Source organism: Puntigrus tetrazona, chromosome 5, assembly GCF_018831695.1.
Source record: "Puntigrus tetrazona isolate hp1 chromosome 5, ASM1883169v1, whole genome shotgun sequence".
Classification (NCBI taxonomy): Eukaryota; Metazoa; Chordata; class Actinopteri; order Cypriniformes; family Cyprinidae; genus Puntigrus; species Puntigrus tetrazona.
In genome coordinates, this window is record NC_056703.1 from 8689634 (window position 1) to 8713411 (window position 23778).

General features: G+C 36.0%; 4 protein-coding genes across 5 annotated transcripts; all 4 read left to right on the plus strand.

The window, feature by feature from the left end:
• Positions 1–183: 183 nt before the first annotated feature.
• Positions 184–6695, plus strand: nelfb (negative elongation factor complex member B). Its single transcript, XM_043238188.1, has 13 exons — positions 184–415; positions 1392–1552; positions 1626–1725; positions 1921–2151; positions 2549–2734; positions 3009–3121; positions 3212–3314; positions 4025–4120; positions 4206–4348; positions 4435–4541; positions 4646–4787; positions 4923–5031; positions 6167–6695. The coding sequence occupies exons 1-13, from the start codon at positions 314–316 to the stop codon at positions 6323–6325; spliced, it is 1752 nt and encodes a 583-aa protein (XP_043094123.1). The 5' UTR covers positions 184–313; the 3' UTR covers positions 6326–6695.
• Positions 6696–10087: 3392 nt separating this feature from the next.
• LOC122345932 (lysophosphatidic acid receptor 6) lies at positions 10088–12395 on the plus strand. Its single transcript, XM_043240472.1, has 2 exons — positions 10088–10313; positions 11117–12395. The coding sequence occupies exons 1-2, from the start codon at positions 10251–10253 to the stop codon at positions 12080–12082; spliced, it is 1029 nt and encodes a 342-aa protein (XP_043096407.1). The 5' UTR covers positions 10088–10250; the 3' UTR covers positions 12083–12395.
• Positions 12396–12652: 257 nt separating this feature from the next.
• Positions 12653–14597, plus strand: LOC122344932 (P2Y purinoceptor 4-like). Of its 2 annotated transcripts, XM_043238583.1 has the most exons (3): positions 12653–12760; positions 13015–13079; positions 13396–14597. In XM_043238583.1, the coding sequence occupies exon 3, from the start codon at positions 13403–13405 to the stop codon at positions 14423–14425; it is 1023 nt and encodes a 340-aa protein (XP_043094518.1). In that variant the 5' UTR covers positions 12653–12760; positions 13015–13079; positions 13396–13402; the 3' UTR covers positions 14426–14597. The 2 variants fall into 2 exon arrangements, with proteins under 2 accessions (XP_043094518.1, XP_043094517.1); XM_043238582.1 differs by lacking the exon at positions 13015–13079.
• A 976-nt stretch (positions 14598–15573) lies between these two features.
• arrdc1a (arrestin domain containing 1a) lies at positions 15574–23143 on the plus strand. Its single transcript, XM_043238171.1, has 8 exons — positions 15574–15762; positions 18510–18620; positions 18708–18758; positions 20263–20417; positions 20572–20754; positions 21185–21361; positions 21584–22133; positions 22408–23143. The coding sequence occupies exons 1-8, from the start codon at positions 15645–15647 to the stop codon at positions 22443–22445; spliced, it is 1383 nt and encodes a 460-aa protein (XP_043094106.1). The 5' UTR covers positions 15574–15644; the 3' UTR covers positions 22446–23143.
• The last annotated feature ends 635 nt before the right edge of the window (positions 23144–23778 follow it).

Here is a 23778-nt window from a genome sequence, read left to right on the forward strand (position 1 = left end):
TTTTTTTTTTTTTTTTTACCAAATCATTTAGGCTATATCGCAGATGTTCTCTAGAATCTTTTAATACTGCTTTTCAATGCTAAGCTTTCAATGTACAGCGCTTGAAAGACGCTAGTAGCCTAGCTAGGAACATTTCTTAGGCGGAACCTTTAAGAGTTTCGGAAAGAAGAGTCTGTTGACGAGGTTGCACAGCTAGGAAGTCTGCGAATACGGATAACGGAACAATGCAAATCTAGCCCACATTTGTTGTGTTTGTGCTGTCAGCGCATTGCATTTCGTTTTGTTTTGATGCGGTTAAAAAGTGACAGCCAAAATGTTCGCAGGTTTACCGGAGCTGGGAATATCCAATGGGGAAGATCTGAAAGAAACTCTCACTAACTGTACAGAACCCCTAAAAGCCATCGACCAGTTTCAGGTTAGAGCTAAGTGCACTAAGATGTGTATCTCTTTCTCTAAAACAGTCGCAGTCTTTAAATGTCTTGCATTAGGCATAAAGCAGTTCGCTCGCATGCAGCAGTCTTTTTTATTAACTATAATGGGAGAAGGCAGTGCGATTTGTTATGTGACAAGGTGACTAAACCGATCTATTGAGCTTAATAATTAATATGTTACTAGTGTATATTTGAGTGAGTAGGCCTAATCCAATATTCCATTATAGCATCTAATTGTTGCTTGTTACTGATTACTATCGAAGACATGCATACTAGTGCCTAATGAATAAAGTTATCTTTGTGGAAAAATGGAGTGCAGTTGTATTATATGTTCCGTTCAAATGTTAAATGTATTATTTAAAATCAATTCTCGCTGAGAATACAGCATTAATTAAATGAAAGGCCTTTTAAGTGTACTTGCCCTACACGTTACTGACTCTTAACACACTTAAGTGCACGTTTTTGTAATATAGTCAAATTAAAAGTTTTACAAATTAAAAGTACGTTTTAAATATATTTTTTGTTCTTAGTTTTTCTAAGTTTGGTGGGTTAACTAATGTACATGTAATGTGCTTGATTATAATTGAATTAACTTTAGTATGTTGAATGAACTGTAGTATGTAGTATTTGGGATCGCATTTATAGTTACAATATTTAAAATGCGTTAAATTGCGACTTAATCATTACAAATGTGTAATTACAAATATATGATGGTTCATATGTTGTTTTCTCACACATTAAAGACAGTAATTAAACAGTAATTAGGAATATGAAATATAAAAAGTACTGCTTCATCTGGTTAAAAAAAACAATATTGCAGTTGCATTGTAATTAAATGTCTGAAAACATATATTTAAGTATATTTTTTCAAAGCATATTATTCCCATAAATATTACCTTTCTAAAAAAAAGTATGTTGTGTCTTGCTGTGTTTTTAATACAACTATATTGTCATCCACAGATGGAAAATGGCATATTGTTGCCAACCCTACAGTCTGCATTGCCTTTCCTGGACCTTCACGGGACTCCACGGCTAGAGTTTCATCAGTCAGTCTTTGATGAACTTCGAGAAAAGCTGATGGAGCGTGTTGCCACAATTGCAGAGGGCAAGGAAGACGACAGGTGAATGAAAAGTTTGATTTCTAACATTTCATAATCAGCAGATAAAAATCATACTAATGCATCACACACACAGATACACAAAGCTGGAAGAACTTCTTGAAAAAAGCTTCCCGTTGGTGAAGATGCCATCCATACAGCCTATTGTCATGCAAGTGCTGAAACATCTGCCAAAGGTATAAATCTGTTCCGTGCAGTAATTTAATACTATATAACAGAGTAACACAGAATACCAACTCATTTTAAAACTTATTTTTTTAGATTTCAGCCTTAGTTGTGCAGGCTATTTTTGTTGTTTTATCATTTATTATTATAGTTAGCATAACGGTGCTTTTAGTACAACAGTGGCAATCTGTTTGCCTCTCATGCAGGTACCGGAAAAGAAGCTGAAGCAGGTGATGGCTGATAAAGAGCTGTACAAAGTCTGCGCTGTGGAGGTGAAACGGCAGATTTGGCAAGACAATCAGGCTCTTTTCGGGGATGAGGTGTCTCCTCTACTGAAACAGTATATTGTGGAGAAGGAGGCGGCTCTTTTCAGCAATGACCTCTCCATCCTTCACAACTTTTTCAGTCCTTCACCCAAAACACGACGACAGGGGGAGGTAAGTAAAATAAAAGTTTTTGTTCACGTAATATTTGTGTGTGTACTGTGCATATTAAATATGTGTATAATAAATATGCACTCTACAGTATATATTTTGAAAACATTTGCATGTATTAAGAGGTATACTTTTATATTATATGTGTTCATAAATGTATTTATTATACAAATATAACACAGCCTTTCATGCCATATACATGCATAATGAATACACACACACACACATACATATATATATATATATGTGTGTGTGTGTGTGTAAACAAAAAACTTTATTTTGGACTCGATTAATCATTTGGCACTAGTAATAATGCTTCAGTGGTATTGTAAGGTTCGTTAATGCTTTTTTTTTTTTTTTATGACATTTGGATTTTAGAGATTATGTGTTTGTTTTTTAGGTGGTGTTGAAGCTGACTCAGATGATTGGGAAGAATGTGAAGCTCTATGACATGGTACTACAGTTCCTGCGGACGCTGTTCCTGCGCACGCGTAACGTTCACTACTGCACCCTGCGAGCTGAGCTGCTCATGTCCCTCCATGACCTCGACATCAGCGAGATCTGTTCAGTTGACCCCTGTCACAAGGTGTGGTGTGTTTCCCGTCTGTTTTCAACTGCGGCTTCATGATTAGGCACAATTTGTAGGGCCTTCCATTTTTCATGTTTGTATAAAACGACCTAAATAACTGTTACGAAAAGCTACTGGAACTAACCCCTTTCTGAAAGTAAGACCTCAAAGCGATGTTTTGGTTGTTTGTACAATTAAAAACAGTTTGGAACTATTGCAGATTGTGACCACTTTTTAAACAGACTGCACCCAACAATACAAAATATTTATCTCTTCTCTTGTTCTTTGGTAGTTTTCCTGGTGTTTGGATGCCTGCATCAGGGAAAAGTTTGTGGATGCTAAACGGGCCCGAGAGCTGCAAGGTTTCCTGGATGGGGTGAAGAAAGGGCAGGAACAAGTATTAGGGTACAAGATTGATATCCAACAGACACAAGGTAAAATAGCATACCCTTAAGAAATTACAAATGTAATACTCTCTGTCTCTGTTTTTCACAGTGACCTGTCTATGATCCTCTGTGACCCATTTGCCTGTAACACACTAGTGTTGAGCACCGTGAGGAACCTTCAGGAGCTGTTGAGCCAGGACGCCTTACCCAGAGTAAGAACTCCATTGGTGTTAGATTATAGTAGACAGCTTTTGTTTTGTTGTTGTTCACTAAAACAGTTAAAAATAATTTTTTGTAATTAAGGAGGTAATGAAGCACCCCGGGACGGTTGACAATTGCTTCAAATGGGTTGAGATGTTAAATGACTCTCAGTATAATTGGAGCGGTTGTTTATATGAAAAATTTCCTTTGCATCTGCATAATGCATATTAAAGCACTGTTTATAAGAGCAGCGCTGGTAGTAAAGTAAACACTATATTTCTGCTGTTTCATAAGCGCCACCCGCTGTCAGAGAGTGAATTTGCGTTCTCATTCCACTCATCTGCTGTTTCTGTTCAGATGTTTTATGTAGTAGTTTCACAAAGCCAAACTGTGTTTCATTTTTAATGCAAAGAATGGGAAAGAACTCTTAGTTTGTTTATAATAAGAGATATCTTTTATTTGCATTTAGTTTTAAAATGTAGTTTTTTTATTCTAAATATTTCAATTTTACAAAGCAATTTTGTAGCATTTTGTCTAAGCATTAATAAACCTTTTTTAAAATCTCATTTTGTTAAAAATGTGTCAGAAAATTGTATCATAAATGTTTTTAAACCTAAACTTAAAATTTTATTTTTTTTAATTGATTTGAAATATTAACACATGTAATGATAGTATACAGATAATTCTTAAAAAACATTGTTATGAAATTGTTCATGAACAGGACAGCCCCGACCTTCTCCTTCTCCTGCGGATGCTGTCTCTCGGCCAGGGAGCCTGGGATATGATTGACAGCCAGGTTTTTAAAGAGCCACGAATGGTAAGATTAACTGTTGCCATTTTTCAGTGCATCATATCCTAACCTTTGAAATGGGTTACTCAAGGCTGGTCTGGTTTACCATCAGGATTTGGAGGTGGTAACCCGCTTCCTGCCTGCCATGATGTCAATAGTGGTGGATGACTACACTTTCACTGTGGAGCAGAAACTGCCGAGTGAGGAGAAAACCTCTCTGACGTACCCCACTGCGCTGCCTGACACCTTCTCAAGGTATCTGCAACAGGTATGCTCCTCAGCTCAGTGTTTTCAGCAAACGCTCAGTTTTCTAAAATGGATGGTGTGTTTGTCTTGGCCAGGTATATACAGGACAACAGGGTGGCGTGTGAGATCGGTCTTTATTATGTGCTTCATATCGCCAAGCAGAGGAATAAAAATGCTTTACAGCGTCTTCTGCCTGCGCTGGGTGAGACTCCTGTCAGACATTTTGGATTAATGGATCCATTAGTCAAAGCCTCACAGACGCTGATCACTTTGTGTGTGTGTGTGTGTGTGTGTGTGTTTGTGCAGTTGATACCTATAACGACATGGCATTTGGAGACATCTTTCTCCATCTTCTCACTGGTCATCTGACTCTGCTCTCTGATGAATTTGGATCAGAGGAGTTCTGCACTGCAGTCTTTGAGAACTTCCTCCTCACATCTTTCTCTAGGTCTGTATTACCTCTTTAATAGTGCAATTTTTCAATGCATGAAAAAAAAATCATGAGTAAGATAAAAAAAAATCGAGGTTAATACTGTGGCTTAGATCACTACGGTTCCAGTATGTTTTTCACTCTCATTTGCAGTAAGGAGAATGTCCACCGACACTGCCTTCGCTTGCTGAATCATCTCCATCAGAAGGTGTTTGCCTCCTACCTAGAAACATTAATGAAGACACTTGAACCACCAAAACAGGTATTAAAACAAGAAACAGAATGAATGCTAATTTTCTGAAATAATGCCTACCGATAAGCAGAACCAACAGTGCTTGTCCACTTTTTCAGTGGCCTTGGTCCTTTGAAATATTTTTCCCATAGGGATTATAAAAAAATAATATACAGACTTTAAAACTTTTAAAGGCCCAGTTTCACAAATGGGGCTTAGTTTAAGCCAGTACTAGGCCTTAGTTAAATTAAGATATTTAAGCAAAAACAAAAATGCCTTAGAAAACATTGCAAGATTGCATCTTGACATATTTTAAGATTGCAAGATTTAAGATTTGAATTGCAAGATATTTTCAGTCGAGAAAGCTCAAACATGCGTCTTAGTCTGGGACTATCTTAAACTTTGTTTGTGAAACCAGGATTATAAGACGTGGACAAAGCCAACCGGATATGAGCAGACTTACAACATTACAAACTTATGTTATATATGTATATGTATGTGTGTGTGTATGTATATGTGTTATGTGACCACAAAACCAGTCATAAGGATAAAGTTTTTGAAAATTGTGGTTCATACATAATCTGAAAGCCAAACAAAAATAAGCTTTCCAATGATGCATGGTTTGAAAGGACAAGATTTGGACAACCATTTGAAATTCGGCAAACTGAGGGTGCAAACAAATCTAAACATTGAGAAAACTGTCCAAAAAAGTTGTCCAAATTAAATACTTATTACTAATAAAAATGGGTCGTTATCTTTACTTAATGTCCTAAAAAAAAATTTGGCATAAAATACAATGAATCAAACAATAGCTTTGACCCATACAATGTATTGTTTACTATTGCTACAAATACACCCATTAATTTTGTGATTCAGTGTCAAACAATAAGTTGAAATAATGTAGGCTGATGCTTTTTCAACAGAAGTACATACCACTGATCAACCATCAGTCCTGCTATTCTAAAGCAACATTTGATTTTCATTTAATAATTACCTTTTTTTTATTGAAACAACATGCACTGATGCACGGAGTCAGTTTTGCATTAATGTTGACTTTAAGGGTCACTAGATGGCAGCTTGTTTCAGTTTTCTCTGTTCCTCTTTGCACTGTTTCTCTTATGCTGACATTTTCTAAAGTAACCATGTTTAATTCATGCTATTACAGAGCAGTGAGTCAGTGAAGGAGCTGTACACCCTGTTGAAGGAGAAGCTCGAAGCTTCTAAGAAAAGCCCCCCGGAGCCAGAGGAAGCCCCTTCTCTGGATCTCAGCCTTCATCCTGTTACTGTCCCCTCCACCCCTTCCACCCCCACAACCCCTCTCTGAGAGACTGGACGCCCCGGCAACAGTAATCATGTTCACACGGGAATAAACAACAAGCCTTATGTCACGAAGACTGACATGAACGTGTGTAAAATCCTACCGTGCTGGTTATAAATGTTGTTGTTTTTCTTCTTATTTTCTTTTATAAGGGTCATTTTAAAAGCCTTTTCCATTTTTCAATTTTGTTGGCTCAGCTCTTTTCTCATTTATATGCTTCTTTTAAGAAAACCTAGTCTTGTTTCATTGTTGTATGAGCTCAGATGCAGTCTCTTATGTACAGCATTTCATGGTTGAGTATGTTTTGCTTAGGATTGTGCCGGTGACAAGCCCTAGTGTAAATAAAATAAATGGTAAGAAAGTTTACAGTCCTTGATTTTGGATCACTGTCGTTCAGAAGGTTCGCAGCCTCTCTTTCTGCAAACAAATTCTTGTCTCACACCTGCAATCAAATAGATAAGTATCACTATTATTATTGTTATAAAATAATGCTAAAAAAAAAACTATACAATATGCAAAATACATAACTCAGTAGCTGATACAATCTTTGTACTGTAATGCACTTTTTTATACAGCATTTTTAAGGTCTAGGTTGAATTATTTGTTGTTGACTTCATCATGACTGTTAAAATAAGGCCATAAAAGTAGGCAAACAAAAACAGTAAGGAATGTTAAAAAGCAATTTCCTGGCTTGGAAATGTCATGAATATTTGTTGTCGTTTTTTCTTAATTGTAGAAAAGTTAATTTTTAAGTTATGCTTAGCATTTCAACTTTTTTTTTTTTTTTTTAAGTTTTCATTCTTTTTTCCCATAACACGTTATTTCAGACTAGTGGAAAAAATAACTTGCGTACAAAATGCTTCTTTTATTACACCTACCTGTTTGTGTCTGTATAATGTATTTTCATAGGCGTTTGTTCATATAAGACAAGGCAAGTGTATTGATAAATTGCGCATTTCATACACAATGGTAAAAAAAATATAAAATAATCACATCAATAAAACAAGGAATTTGAAAACAAATTTAACTAAAATGGAATTTAAAGAGTTACAAAACATAAAATGAAAATATAACACTAACACATAGCAATCTATTATTGAAACTTTATTCATTCATTCGTTTACTGACTGACTGTTGGCAGTATTTTCTGATTCATGGAGTAAAAAAAATATTAGCCCTATTAAAAAGTAGCTTATGTGAGCAAAATTTCTTGCTGCATCCAAGATTTATCATTTTTTTTAACTCAGGATTTTTGTTCTATGCAAGTTATTTTTTAAATGAGATAATGATTTGCATATTTGTACATAATATAATTTTCATTATTTACCTATTAATCACTATTCACCTGTGTTGTGCATAAAATACCTAGGCACTTCTCTGTGCTGCTGTCTCCACCTAGTGTTTCGTCTGGCCCAGTGAATGGCCTTCTGCCTTAAGATGTTTGTTGTTGTGGCTTGTGTCCCATGAAGAAGCTCAGAGTAATTTGACAGATGCGCTATAACCTCTATAATCCCTCTTCAAACTGTCAAAGCTGGGCTTATTTGAGGGCTTTGGGGGTTTTCAATAGTATAGCCTATCCATCTCTTTACCATTCAGTCATAACCTGGTGGAAATTATGGTGTATATATAGTGTGTGGGGTTTCCCCATGGAAAATACAATAACCGCAGCAATATTTAACATCTTTCACACACTGCTAAAATGAGTTTTCTTTATGAAAGCACTGGTTAAAAAAAATAGGAATTGAGCAAGTACGTAAAAGGAAGACATGCCTACATTTGAAACCAAAAAGACACCAAGCACCCATCGGCACAATGAGCTCTTCCTCTTTTTTACTTCATTTACCAAAAGCTTGTTTTACACTCATAGTTCATGCAGAAGCTCTTATGCCATGTATGTCCCCACGCCGAGCAATATCTCTTCATTAGAAGAGCATTTAATTCACATCAGTTTATTTAACAGACGCTCTTATTTTGTCAAAACGTTACTTTGCTTGACATTTTTCAAAATACAACTCCGGATTTAACAGCTTTACAATAAAAGTAAATCCCAGTTTTCCCAACATGCACTCAGACACTTATGAAAATTTAAAAGCATGTTAATTTTGTCACCATGTGTAGCTTGCAAGTCCCCTGGCCTGGGAGTTAGTTGCTCGTCCCTGTTCTGTCAGTTCGGACGACATCATACTTGCCTCACAGCACCCACGCTGCCTCATTTCATTATTCGTCAAATGTTACAGCTGCTCAAGGCATTTTACACGGACTCTTATGTCTTCATATGCTGACAAAATTCCCGGTTCTGACACCTGACCTAAATATCTGCATTCTTCCGCCTCTCTGTTCAAAAAATGTACTTGTATTTGAACTATAGCCATTTGTATTTTTAAAAATACAGGACGTTTGTTGAAAACCGCGAATGCAAATCTGACGTCATGTACATGAGCAGTTAATAGTCCGTAATTTGAATTTGTATTTAATGAAAAAAATGTATTGTTGACAGTTATCGCTTGCTCTGTTTGGTTAATGGAAATGCTTCCTGACAAAAACAGCGGAACAAACTCGCATATGCGTTTTTGAATGTACAATGATTCAGTGCTCCATTCATAAGGACAGGCACTCGTCTCGTTCTTGAATGAATCGGCCTCCGAATTAATCGTTCGAAGGCTTTAACGAAGATGTTGCCACCTACTGGCGGTTTAGTTTCATAGTTAAAACGTGAATAAAACGTAAGACCTGACTTCCGGTCTCTTCTGCCTCCAGTTATAGCAGTACGAAAGCTCGTAATGCTGTTTAATATTGCAAAAAAAGGTATTTTATTATTGCCATATTATTATTTTAAATATATATATATATATATATATATATATATATATATATACATACATACATACATACACACACACACACACACACACACACACACACACACGTATATAGGATAGAAATTATTATGAAAGATGTGCATGCATTTAATACGGTTTAATAAGCAGCGCCCGTCTTTACATTGTTTTGAACCGTTGCTAGGCGACGTGGACAGATGCCGGTGTGCTTCTCTTCCGGTGTGCGATGGACTTAAGGTGAAAATCCCTGTTAAATAGGTCAAATTACATATAGAAAATGGAATTTCCCAACAAGATATATATATATATATATATATATATATATATATATATATATATATATATATATATATATATATATATATATATGTATAGTCTTACTTATTTACTTACACATTCACAGAAAATATGTCTGCAGAAAAGTTAGATAAATGGCCATGAAATGAATTGCCAAACAAACACATTTGGGGCTGACAAACTATATATAAGAATAAAAACCTCACAGACTTTCAATTCAGTATAAAATAAAACAAAGTTGGCAACTAACTGTTTAGTTAGTTTATTATGGGATTATTTTTGTATAGACATTCGACCCATCCCTGGAATTTTATGACCTTTCACTTGATTTGTGGGTGGCATGTAGCAAGTATCAGATCTTTTGACAGTTGCAGCTTAAAGAAATACTCATTAAAAAGTGCAAAGATATTATCAGTTCAAAATGCGGATCTGATTATTTACAACATTTACATATGAAACTAATTGTGCTTTGATGAGCTGTGCAGAAAGCATATAGGCCTAATGCATTTAATTTGGCCCCTTATTTCGGTTTCAGTTCTGAATTTCCACCCTCTCAAATGATCTAACCATAGACTAATATTATCTTTTTTCTTTCACTTTAACTGCAGCCGTATACAAAGTGATGCAACTCTTTAGCAAGCTCTTCACAAGCTATGCATTTCAGCAGCCAAGTGTGTGTGTGCCCATCTCGCAAACACACTCACCCACATTTAAGATAGCATCAAACACCTTGGTCCCTGAGATTAAAAGGAAATGTGCTTTAAATAGTCACAGGAAGTTTCCAAAGACCATATTTAATGCCTTACAGATGTCTAGAGAATTATTGTCTCCATCATTCAGACTTCTCCTTGGACTTAAAGGTAATGATATTTGGTTATGTTTTCTTTGAAATGCATTGTTTATACAGGCCATAGCCTATTTCAAAATGTTACTATGTGAAGGTTTAAGTACGTGACAACATAGATGTTAATAATCTTACATTGTGAAGCCATTAATACATTTTAATATTTTATATGTACCTGTATCTTGAAGTGTTTTCACTTTTGAGTCCTCTTTATAAAACAGTGCTGACCTAAGTATTTTTCTCGCTGCTAACTGATTTTTGCAGATGTAAAATACATGTGATATGCATATCTTTGCTGATATGATTTATGTCATTAATCCAAATGACTGAATTTCATGTTATATCTAAAATAACGCATTTTGTCAATTTAGTAGCATTAGTGAATTGTGGTTTAAATTAATTATATAAAAGTTTTTTTTGTTATTGTTTATTTTAAATGTGAATTTTCAGAAAAAAAATGTATTGTAAATTTAAATGTAACAATTCTACTCGGTGATATACAATGATAATTGCTGAATGGCAATGGCAAGAATTGTAATAATAATTGTAAAATAAAATAAAATGATAAATGATCAGCAACTGCACAATACTGGTGGCTTCTGCACCACTAATTTATCATTAAAAAACAAAATAAGTTAAAATACTATTTGGCTTAAGCTGCACACAAATATCAAGCTAATATAATGATCAATACGCCAACAGGACTCCTCAAAATAATGTTTGCTTTTTGAAAGGTTTGAGTAAATAAGTAAATTAGATGTGACCATACATTCATTTAAGTTATAAAAAACAAGGCTTCTTTATTTTTTTCTTTTACAGATGAACAGTACAGAGTTCAGCTCCTTCTCTAACAACACCAGCCATGTCCCATGTCCCATAAGGTCCCAGAATATCTCAATTTCGGTGCTCATTTTTCTGACTTTCCTGATGGGACTCCTGCTTAATGTCTTCAGTCTGTGGGTGTTCACATTCAGGACACCAGAATGGACATCCAGCACTGTTCTTCAGTTTCATCTAGCCATCAGTGATGTCCTTATGTGTCCTATGGGACCTTTTATGGCAACATATTATCACACTGCTAACTGGCTTTTTGGGAGCACTCTCTGTAAGCTTAAAATAGCTTTAATAACCTTTCACATTTACAGCAGTATTCTGTTCCTGACTCTGATTAGCATTCACCGCTATGTGGCCGTGGTACGCTACAACCAAGACTCTTGCATGAATCGAAAAGGCTTTGTCCAGAAAATCTGCTTTGGAGTTTGGCTTCTTGTATTGGTTAAAGGAAGCGCTTTAGCGGCTGTTTTAGACACAAGCACGGTGGGCAATCACACTTTATGCCTCAGCATCCACCAAGGAAAATACACTGACTTGTATTTCATTGTAAACTTCACCATCCTCATTCCTGGATTGCTTCTAGCATTCACTGTTTCTGCGATCTGCTACACTCTTCTGGTGCGCTCGATGGCCCGTCTCGACACTAGCCACGACAGCGGACAAGCAATTAAGAGCAAATCCCGTAAAATGGTGGCTGTTTGTTTGGCTATTTTTGTAGTTTGTTTCACGCCTATGAATGCGGTGCGCAGTGTGGGTCTCGTGATCAAGAAATTCTTTCCCCACAAAAGTTGTCTTCTTTTGGAAGTGGAAACTGCATACTATGTGTCGTGGATCTTGGCCGGAGCCAACTGCTGTCTCGATCCAATAATCTATTGTTTCAGCTGTCAGAAATTCACAAAAACATTTCATATCCCTTTTAGGAAAATAGGTCTGAGGCTTAAATCATGTTGAATCTTCATAAGATTGCTCTTATGTTAACAAGAGGAGAACTGGCCTCCCAACTGAGCCAGGCTTCTTCCGAGGTTTTTTTTCCTCCATTCTGTCACGGATGGGGTTCTGGTTCCTTGCCACTGTTGCCTCTGGCTTGCTTAGTTGGGGACACTTAATTTCTAGCGAATATCATCATCATTTGATCACAGAGTGTTTAATCTTGTCATTATACATTCCTATTCTCTTATTTGATACTATTCAGTGCTTTGACACAATGCTGTATATATATATAGCTGCATATTTAATGCTAATTAAATTTTTTTAATAAAGCAAACTATTACATTTGTTAATAATTTCACTGAAGTTCGGCCAATAACTTAATTTTTGGTTACAGATTTTTTTTTTAATTAACATTCCATATATCAGTAACATTAGGCCACTTTGGTTATATCTTATTTAAAGTGTCTTAAGATCCATAAATTGTAGAGTTTTTATACCTCACTGCTCATAACATAGTGTTAGAAAAGGGAGGAGTTTAGGTTAATGACTGCTGACTAATAAAAGGAAATCCTGTTTTGGTTCCTTTTTTATCACACTTATACCGAAATGTTCAAATAAAGTTGTGTGCTTCCATGTGGTCACTTTGTCATACAAATTAAATATTTCAAGTGAGTTTTGAGGGCATCATTGCATGACCTGGTAAGTGCTCTGTTTAGTGCTTCTATTTTTAGGAGGAGTGTTATATTTGGTGATTTAATCATTTAAGGCATTGCCTATTTAACAGGATATTGCACACACACACAAAAATACCGTTAATATTTTTGTTAATATATCAGTTAATATTTACTGTTAACTAATAGTAAAATTCTATAGGCGTATGTATGTATAACACACAAAACTGTTAAACAGGACATTGGTTATTTCATTCAAAACCTTTTATTTATTGTTTCTAGACATTTAGAGAGTTTGTCTACTCCATTACGGAAGTCCTGAACTGTAACAAAAAAACTGTAATAATGTAAGTGTAAAAAAATGGTCCATCCTTCCTCAATTCAATTTCTCTCTCTGTTTGTTTTCTCTCTATTAAACGTTTTTCTGTTCAAAAGTTCTATACAGAACTTCTCCATTGATTTAAAAACAAAACAAACAATAAAAAACTATTTTCTCTTCCAAAATCACTGCATACAGAACAAAATTTGGAGACAGAATGTTTATGAAGAGAACAAAAAAGGGAGAGAAAATCTTAGCATTTACAATTGAGTACAGATGCACTGTAAATCTCAGTGCATCTATTTAATGCATCTGATCAACAACTCCTCATTTTTTCGGCACAGTGGAAAGATGAACACCTCAGATTCAGCCAACGCGAGTCATGAGGACACATGTCCTCCTGAGCCTCAGCACATATCCCTGGCTGTGTTCCTCTGTCTGTTCTATCTGCTGGGCCTTCTGCTCAATGCATTCAGCATGTGGGTCTTCACCTGCCGCATTCACAAGTGGAACTGTGGAGCTGTTCTGCAGTTTAACCTGGCTCTATCTGACGCCATCATCACTCCACTCACCCCACTGATGGCAGCGTACTTTGCCATGGATAGCAACTGGATTTTCGGGGATTTCGCCTGCCAGCTGAAGATCGCCGTGCTCAGCATCCACTTTAATGGCAGCGTGATCTTCCTCACACTCATTAGCGTTCATCGTTATGTGTCCGTGGTTCACTTCAACCGCTCCTCGTTTATAAAAAGGAAGACATTCGTGAAGAAGCTGTGTGCTGGGATTTGGTGCTTTCTGATAATTTGTGGTATTATCTATGGATGGCTGCTTCCTGTAACCATTGAGGAAAACCATGGGCAGTGTCTTACTATTCATCAGACGAGGCTGACAGATGCTTACTTTATTATTAACTTTGTGATTTTCTTCTTTTGGTGTATTTTACCCTTATCTATATCAATGTTTTGCTACAGTCGCCTGGCGAGCTCAGTGTCCCGCATTAACATAAATTCTGCTCAGGGCCAATCGGTCAAGAATAAGTCTATGAGGATGATTGGGATATGTGTATTCATATTTGCCCTTTGCTTTCTTCCTCTCAATGTTGTTCGGACTATCGGAGTAGTTGTGAAAAAGTATCATGCTAGTCAATGTAGACTTATGTTGCAGTTGCAAACAGCTTATTACGCGTGCTATGTATTGGCAGGAATCAACTGCTGCTTGGACCCCCTCATCTACTTTTTTGGCTCACGTAATTTTATCAACGCATTCAGAAGATCTCTTAAGGTAGTGGGGGTCAGAAGTACTGTTGAAAACAAAATTGAATCGGAAACAGTAAGTCAAAGTTTAAATAAAAATGTCATTTCTACTATTTCCTAAGACACAGAGCAGCCGAACTGGAAGTTGCGATCTTTCTGAATTCATGTCAGTAAACACGTCCTCAGAGAAGAGATGTTGTTGCAAAGGGAAGTACATGAACTGAAAGAATTGTCCAAAACATTGTCAATTTTGATTTCATGGTGACTTTGTGGTGCATTTTTCTGATATGGAACATTTTGTAAAAAATTATTAACAATACTATCTGCAACATTATTCTTTATATATATATATATATATATATATATATATATATATATATATATATAAAGAGAATAATGTTGCAGATAGTATTGTGAATTTGACAGAAAATGTTCCTGACACAAGCAAAAAGGATGTTTTAGCTAACAACTGTTTAGAATGCATTAAGAATTTGTTACAATTATTGTGCGAACATTCATTGTAGCCTGCAAAGTAATGTTTTAGGACATACAAATGTGCTAGGCTAGTAATTTTATACAGCATGCTAATGGCAACTATAGGCTAAATTCAACAATAGGCTAAATTAAAAAAAAAAAAACAACTGCTGAATTTTTCAGACGGTATGACTAAAAACGGTATCTGCTTATAGATAGTACGGGCATTTCAAATAACTACATGTGAACAAAGCTAACAAGTAAGTGAAAATAAAACAATGTAATTTTTTAAGTCATCGTTGATGATTGATACAAGATATAAAACGTACTGTAAAATAGCACTTAACTTAATATTGTATTATCCTGTATTATTAAATAACAAATCATATATTTAAATCATATGTATTTTTTTGTATATATATATATATATATATATATATATATATATATATATATATATATATATATATATATATATATATATATATGTATTTTTGTGTATATCTATATATATATATATATATATACACAAAAAAATAAAATAATATATATATATATATATATATATATATATATATGTATGGGTTTTTTTAATTGTAAATGTTATGTAAAAGGTAATTGTACATAGTTTTTTTTTAAACAACGAGCATTAAAATTTTCTGTCATTAAGCTTTTTATATCTGAACTGTAATAAAGAGATTTGGAAAGTGAGTCAGTTTATGTGTGTGTTTTTTTTCCTGGCGAGAAGCGCAGGACGCCTGAGGTACGTCAGGACATATCAGCGTGACGTCGGCCACAGGTAAAGCGTTTCCTTTCCTTGTGGATCAGTTTCGCTCGCCACCTGTTCACGGTGGATAAAGAGGAGAATGGGGAAGATTCAGGAATTTGAAATAACTTTTAATAGCAACAAAACAGTTTATAGCCCAGGCGAATCCCTCACCGGAACTCTGAAAATCTCAATTGCCCAGCCAATACAATGTAAAGGTAAGTCAACAAATGACTCGCACGCCTCAGCCACCCATTGTGTTTTCACCGGATGATTTAAAAAAAACAAAAAAACAAGTTAACTTGTTAATGCGCAATACTTGTGTATCAAGCGCAAATTTTAGCCCACGGGTTGTTTTCCTAGACGTTCCCACGGTTAGATTTGGTTTTGTGTTGTCGCATCGAGGACTGAAACTGGTGTGAGCGAAACCTGCGGATTATTTATTGACATGCCAGCGCGGAATAGTGCAGTAAACCTCTTACCGCTTTCGTTCCTGTCTTAGTTCTCTGAAATTTCCCTAATAACCATAAACACGGTGTTACGTGTTAATAATGAATTAAGTGTATATAATCCACAATTTCGTGATACCTGGTTTGCCTAAGTTTCGGTTATCGGTTTCACTATTTTAAACAGCGACTGCGAAAATCGCGTAGCCTATGGAGACCAGTATTTATGTTGGAGTTAGATAGTAGGTCGTAAAATTGTGTAAGGAACCCAACACATGAATGTAACGCATGTTCGTCGTGTTTATTGTTTTTCCAAATGGTCAATTTGCATATTTATGCCTAAACCTCCGGCTGCGTGTGTGAGTCAGTTGTTAAGAGACTGAAACATCTTGAAATTGTCAAACAAATCTGATTTTGATATCTGCTTTCATAAATGCAATTTGTTGCAGTGCTGCTCAGGCTGCTTGGGGCAAAACTAAAAGTAGTGTATGCATGCATCTTCTCACCCACCACCTGTTGATACCAGCAGCTGTTTCACTCAGTGCTTTTTTCATGTTAAGGTTAGATATCTTATAGCAGCTAAGCCCAACAATCGATAATGCTTATCTACTGTAATATATATGTATATATAAAAAAAATCCGCTGTGATTTTTGGAGTCTTGAAGGAATGTAGGCCTTAAAGATCCCATTAATTGTGCCTTTTTTGTTCAGAATAGGTAAATGAATATGACTTGAAATATGCATATGAAGTGATTCATACGCAGATAAAGCTCTGGCTTGTGTATCTACATACATAAAGCAAATGTAAGTGTAAGCCGCTAAATCTATTCCCCTGAAAGACAATACAGCTATTGTTTGACTTTGGGCCTGCCTTATCTTGGCCGCGGGATCAAGGTGAAATGTGTTTGAATATACATGAAAATGTTGGCATATTCTGTGTAAAAAAAAACAACAAAAACAAAACAACGTGAACAGGGAATCATGATTAAACGTGCTGTTTTCACGTGTTTGAGAAACGCTGTGGGCAAGGCAAATATGATAAGACTGAAAATGAGTCAGAGTGCAGTTTGAAGAAAAAGTCACACCAGATGTAATCATCCGTTTTGTGATATGAGAAAGCAAGCAAGTCATGTGGTTATTTCAGTGGTTCGGGGCTGGTCTAATGTTTGAGCTGAGATGTTGATGAAGAATACTCACCAGACTGGTTCGCTCGCATTCCAGATCAAGGACAACAGTAATAACAATCGCACAGTCACCATTACAACTTTACGAAGAAGTCATCTGACAGTGTATGAAACTATAACACTTCTGTTGAAGTCTTTGTTTGTTTTTGTTTTATTTTTGGTTAAATTAAATTGCTGAAGTAGTTGACATTTGACCTGAGCAATTGTTTTGTGCTCTTTTCATATGTATTAATCAATAGAAGATGCTTTTTTATAGTTGGACAAAGGTTTCTACCTTTATTAGTTTCGTAAATATCAGTTTAGTAGCACTCGTATGTTCTGTTCAGTAAGTCAGAGATCATAAGATTCCAGATATTGTTGTTGTTCACCCAGTGTCTTACTGTAGTCTCTTCTGACATATTTCCCATGGTTGCTTATGTATCTGTGGTAACACTACTGCTTGCTGGCACACATTGTGTGTCTTGAGGTTAGAAAGAGAGAGGGGAAATTGTGGAAATAAAGGTTAGCAAACCATTTTTTTTTTTTTTTGGATTAGGTATGTTTTCTCACCATTTTAGGTAGAATGAAATTCTTCATTAAACAAGTCAAAATGTTTTGCCCAATTCATAGTCTAATATGTAAACTATTAAAATCTTATGGGATTAAAAATGTAAAATAACTCTTAACCATACAGGCTGTTGTAAAAAAAATATGGTCTGCATTTAACAATTGCAAAAGTAAAACATGGTTGTTTTCAATTGCAAAACATTTTTACGGTTCCCTGTTGCTATTTTTGTCAAGCAACAAGATGATTTATTTTCCTGTAGCAATGACTTGAGGGTTGCAGAATATTTCTTGAGAACTGAGAGAGTTCACCAGCGTCAATACTATGTATGTTTCAGGCCTTCTTTATTTATGTCATATGGCTACTCTGTTTTTGTCTTTTACCATGACCATAATGTTTAAACGTACCCTCCTGTTGGTAAGGGAGAAGGTCAGAGGTTCTCAAAGGAACAAGGCTGCCATCTTGGTAACAGACAATCCCAGACATCATTTACTGACCCTCATGAAGCAATTATTCCTTTAAATAGCTGTTGCAATTCAGGAATTCAGCATAATCCTACACTGAAAAATACTCTTTCAGAGCGGCTTTGGATATAAATGCATATTAATAATAATAAAAAAAATATATGTGTGTATATATATATATATATATATATATATATATATATATATATATATATATATATATATATATATATATATATATATATATATATATATATATATATATAAAATTAGTGTACCAGTTATACTTATTCTTTTGACTGACCTATGTCTTTATCTTATAACCAGCCATCAAAGTGAACTGCCAGGGCTTCTGTGGAGTGACCAGCAAATCGAATGACACTGATTGGACAGAGGAGGAGCAGTACTTCAGCAGCTCGGTCTCAATAGCAGATAAAGGTACACAGATGTTCTGATCCCGCTTACACATTAAATTGTAGGATGCTTGTTCAGATGCCTTACGATTTCTGTCCGTCTGTTTCCCAGGCACTCTGAAAGATGGCGAGCACACTTTTCCCTTCAAGTTTCTCTTGCCAGGTGAGGCACACTTCTGTGTAATTGAGCTGACCTGTCGCTCTACATTCCTCCAAGACGAGTCAGAGATTAATCACTGTTTACGTTTATTCCCCGGCAACAGAGCAACATAACCCCCCCCCCAAAATATCAACTTTATATAACCAAATGCAACCTATATGAGTCACACAGTACAGGTATTAGGAGTTTTAGAGTATAGAACATAGGAGTTATATCCTATGTACATGACCTTTCAATTTCAAAAGTCGCTTTTCAACAATGAAGTAGAAAATGCTTATATTGTGTAAAATTACCGCAAATTGTTCTCTATTTTTTAAATGATTTAAAATCTATTTGATTCCGTGACGACAAAGCTGAATCCGCATCATCACTCCAGTTTTCCGTATCGCCAGATCCTTCAGAAAGCTTTTTAATGATTTGGTGCTCAAGAAACTGTAAAGGCAATTCAGACAGTTGTTTGTAAGCACATTTTTTTTTTGGTGGGCCTGAAAGACACTGAGAGTGTCCCGCACACTAACACGATAAACGAGGATATCAGTGATATCAGTGGTTTCCGAGTTACTGTCATTACCATTGGTTACTACAGTTGATGCAGTTTGCTAGCTAGCCATGCCTTTGTCAAGTGCGTATTATAAACAGGTAGGGCTGTGTAAACTCAGTTGAGCTGCTAGAGCGAGCATCCATTCAGGTTGTGGCGGTATTTGACAGTTGAAAGAGGCGGCAGCTTTCCCGCGACTTGGTGTGATTTCAGCCCCAACAGAGGACACGCCCCCAGCGGAGAAACTGCAGGTTTTTTCAAGATTTTGATTGGCTGGATGGTTAATAACACGTTACCGGAACGCTAATATTAATATTGCTTTACATGGACTTTAAAAACTGTTGTGCTACTTATGCTTGTGGAAACTGCGATGTGTATTTTTTTCAGGATTCTTTAAAAAATACAAAGTTTAATAAAACAGCATATATGTAAGGTAGGAATTTTTGTCGCATTATAAAAAAACAACAAAAAAAAATTACAAGCTATATCGAAACATCTGTTACCGTCAGTTAATTTTGTGCAACTGGAGGGTAAATTGGATTCCTTCGTTTTATTCACTCTTTTCACAATGTGAAGCTAAGACACACGCTAGCCCATCTAGGCTACCTCTGCTCTTATTGTCTGGAGCTGCTCAGCTGCTATTTGAAACCTCCATCTGCTGTTCCTCTATTATCTGAGACTCCCCAGCTCCCTAGCAGAACAATGCCACTCTTAGAGAATCGTGCTTCTCGTGTTGTACCGTTGGTTTTTGTGGTTTTGGCCTTTTATTAAAAACACTGAAGCTTACTGGATAATGCACCCTTTTAAACATTTTAGTTTGAAAAGAACATTGTTGTAATGCAAAAGTCCAAACTTTGCCTATGAGAAGTAAGCAAATTATTAGCCTCGTTCTCGTTTGGGTTTTTTTATATTCATTTATCTGCACCTGCAGAGTAGACACGCAAACCTCTCTAATCCTCTCTTTTGTAGCTGCTGCACCTACATCATTTGAAGGGCCTTATGGAAGGATTATATACAGAGTTCGGGCTTTCATAGACACGCCTCGTTTCGCAAAAGACTACAAGATAGAGAAGCCCTTCTCTATGAAGAACACAGTCAACCTGAATGAAATACCTGGTATTCAGGTAAATGTGCTACACAGACCTGCATATTCTAAAGTGGTGAAAAAAACCCACAAACTGAAATATCTTTAGTGCTGATGTCTTCTTCTGATAACTGTATTGTCATTTACTGCTAATGATTTACATTACTGAGCTTTTAATTATTTGCTTTGTGCAGGATCCTAGCTCTTCTTCTGTAACCAAGAATTTCTCATACATGCTTGTGAAAAATGGGACAGTGGTGCTGAAAGCTAAAAGTGACATGCGAGGGTATATCGCTGGACAGATCATTAAAGTGTTCGCTGAGATTGAAAACAAATCTGACAAGTCAACAGGCCATGTGGTTGCCAGTCTAATGCAGGTAAGATGTTTAAACAATTGAATATAGTTTGGGGTTCAGTGAGGGGTTAGAGTGGGGTTCAGGCAGCACAACACTGATAATAATACATTTTTCTTGAGCAATTTCTGAATGAAAATGTGACACTGAATACAGGAGTAATGTCTGCTGAAAATTCATACTGGTGATGAAGGGATTTTTTTATAGAATGCAGTTACTTTAAATTGCAAGAATGTTACATTTAACGTATTACAACATTTTAATGTATTTTTGATCAAATAAGTGCAGCCTTGATAAGTACATGATTTAAAAAAAAAAACTTTCTGATCCCAAACGTTTGAATGTAGTGTATATTTAGATTTGTTGTTGACTGATATGGCTGTATTATAGTTGCGATTGAATATGCAGCTACAGCTTTGGTAAATATCAAGATTCTCACTTTTGCCCATTTTAGAAAGTTACATATAATACCAAAAAGCCGACATATGACTTGCGGACAGTAGCGGAGGTAGAAGGACCTGGGATTAAAGGTGGACAAAAAAACGAATGGAAAGAGCAGATAATTGTGCCTTCTCTTCATCTGTCCACCCTGACTGATGGAAACCTCATTCAGATCTGCTACTACATTCAGGTGAGTATTTAAATGAAAATGTATTGGTACGCATATTACATTAACATAATGTAATTCAAAGTGTGTCACTTTTTCTTCCTGTGAGTATTTTTCTCCGTTGCGGAGTGTTGTATATCTGGCTGTGTGCATTTTATCAGAGGTTCATGCAAATTGTATTTGGTATTTCCTTCTTCCTTCCTCTCACTGAAGCTTATCTCTGCATGTTTGTCACTGCTTTTCCAGGTCTATTTGAAGTACCCAGAGGCATCATTAACTCTGCCCATTTACATTGGAAGCACAGCATTGGATCCAGCTCGGCCTTCCTCCTCCCGGCAGGTTCCACCCATGCCAGCCCCACGTAATAACCCCACCTCTGCTCCTACCCCTGACCCTTCTCCTGCTGCTGCTCCTGCTGCTGCTGCTGCTGCTCCTGCTGCTCCGGCTGAATCTGCCCCACCCAGCCTGCCACCACGTACACCCCCAAAACCTGCACCCAAACCCAGGCCTCGCAGCACCTACGCGTCCCCCAGTGCGCCTCCCGCTGATCTGTACCCAGAACTCCCAGGTGTGGCTAACTACAGTGGGGAAATGGCAAAGAGTACACAGCATGAATCTGGTTCCCAAGTTCCCGTGTCTCCCAATGCATTCAGCTATGCTCCTGGACTCAGCTTCAGGCAGAAACAGAGCTCCAACGGCCCATCAGCACCCTCCGCCACCGCCCCTCAAGAGAGGAATGCGACGTCTTCTTCAGCCAGCTTGCCTCCAAACTATAGGAGTTCACCATATCCACATGGTATGGCATTAAGAATGACTTAAATAAGATGTAGCTGTCAAGTGATATGGCTTACATAATTTAAGACCTATATTTTATTATTTTATTACATTATATATTAGTGCTGTCAAATGGTTAATCCGTTCAAAATATGTTTTTGTTTACATAATATATGTGTGTGTATATATATAAAAGGTTTATTTGGATTTAATCACCATTAATCATTTGAAAATACTAGTATGTATGTATATGTATTATATATTGGCGATTAATTTGATTTAATTTCTTTTGACAGAAGCTCCACCTTCTTATGAAGATAGTTGCAATATATAAGATGTATCCCAACCATATGAAGAAGGCATGGAAACAAAATATTCATAACACTCATGTGACTTTATAATAAATGCAGACCTCATGCACTTTTGAACCAAATATGTAGATGTAAAAATGTGTTCATACAATGTCTGTGCTCTGAAGAATGTGACATTTAACCTAAGAGGTCAGCTGACACAATAACTCAGATTGACAAATTGACAGCTATTATGCCAAATAGTTGGAAACAATTACTTCTGCTTTTTCATTTTTGTCATGCAGATGATAAAATAGATCTGCCTCTTGCACAGATATTTTACCACTTGTTTTAGGCGTTTCATCACGGAAGACTATTAAGTACTCTTATTATTAGACTGTCTGTGGTTTTGTACATTTGTGGATGCAATCGCAAATCTGCACAACAAATTACACTTTTTTTTTTTCTTTTTTTCTTTTTTTAATTAGCATGTTCAAGCTTTGTTTTTATGTTCCTGATAAGCAAAGGAAGAATCCAGTTCGATTGAAATTGTAACTTTATACTATGTGTGGAATACACAGGTCCTCAAATCAATATACAAAACTACTACATGTTTTGTGGTATTTAATGATTCATTTCTAACTTTAATATCTATACCTTTGTTAGTATTGCACACTACTTTTTTGTATTTGAACAGTGATTTACATTTATATGTAAAAAACATATTAATAAAAAAACCTGTAAAAACACGAGTTTTGTACTTTTAAACAGAATGAAAATAATTCTTTGACATTGATCTTTAATAGGCTATTTACATTATTACCGGTGCATCTCAATAAATTAGAATGTTGAGGAAAAGTTTATTTATTCCAGTAATTCAACTCAAATTGTGAAATTATTAAATAAATTCAGTGCACACAGACTGAAGTGATTTAAGCCTTTAGTGCTTTTAATTGTGATGATTAACCTACCAATTATCCATTTTAACAAATTAGAATACTTCTTAAGACTAATAATAAAAATAAATAATAATACAATTTTTGTGAATTGTTGGCCTTCTGGAAAGTGTGTTCATTTAGTGTACATGTACTCAATACTTGGTAGGGGCTCCTTTAGCTTTAATTACTGCCTCAATTCAACATGGCATGGCGGTGATCAGGCACTGCTGAGGTGCTTTGACAGTGGCCTTCAGCATTTTTGGTGTCTCGTTTTTCATTTTCTACTTAGAATCTCTACGGGGGTTTCAGGTCTTTGTGGTTCACTCAATACCTCAATTAGCTGTTTGGCATGTCGCCATATTCTAATCTCTTGTTGAGATTTGTTGGTGGGTTTTTGTTAAATGTGAGCCAAAATCATCACAATTAAAGGAACCAAATA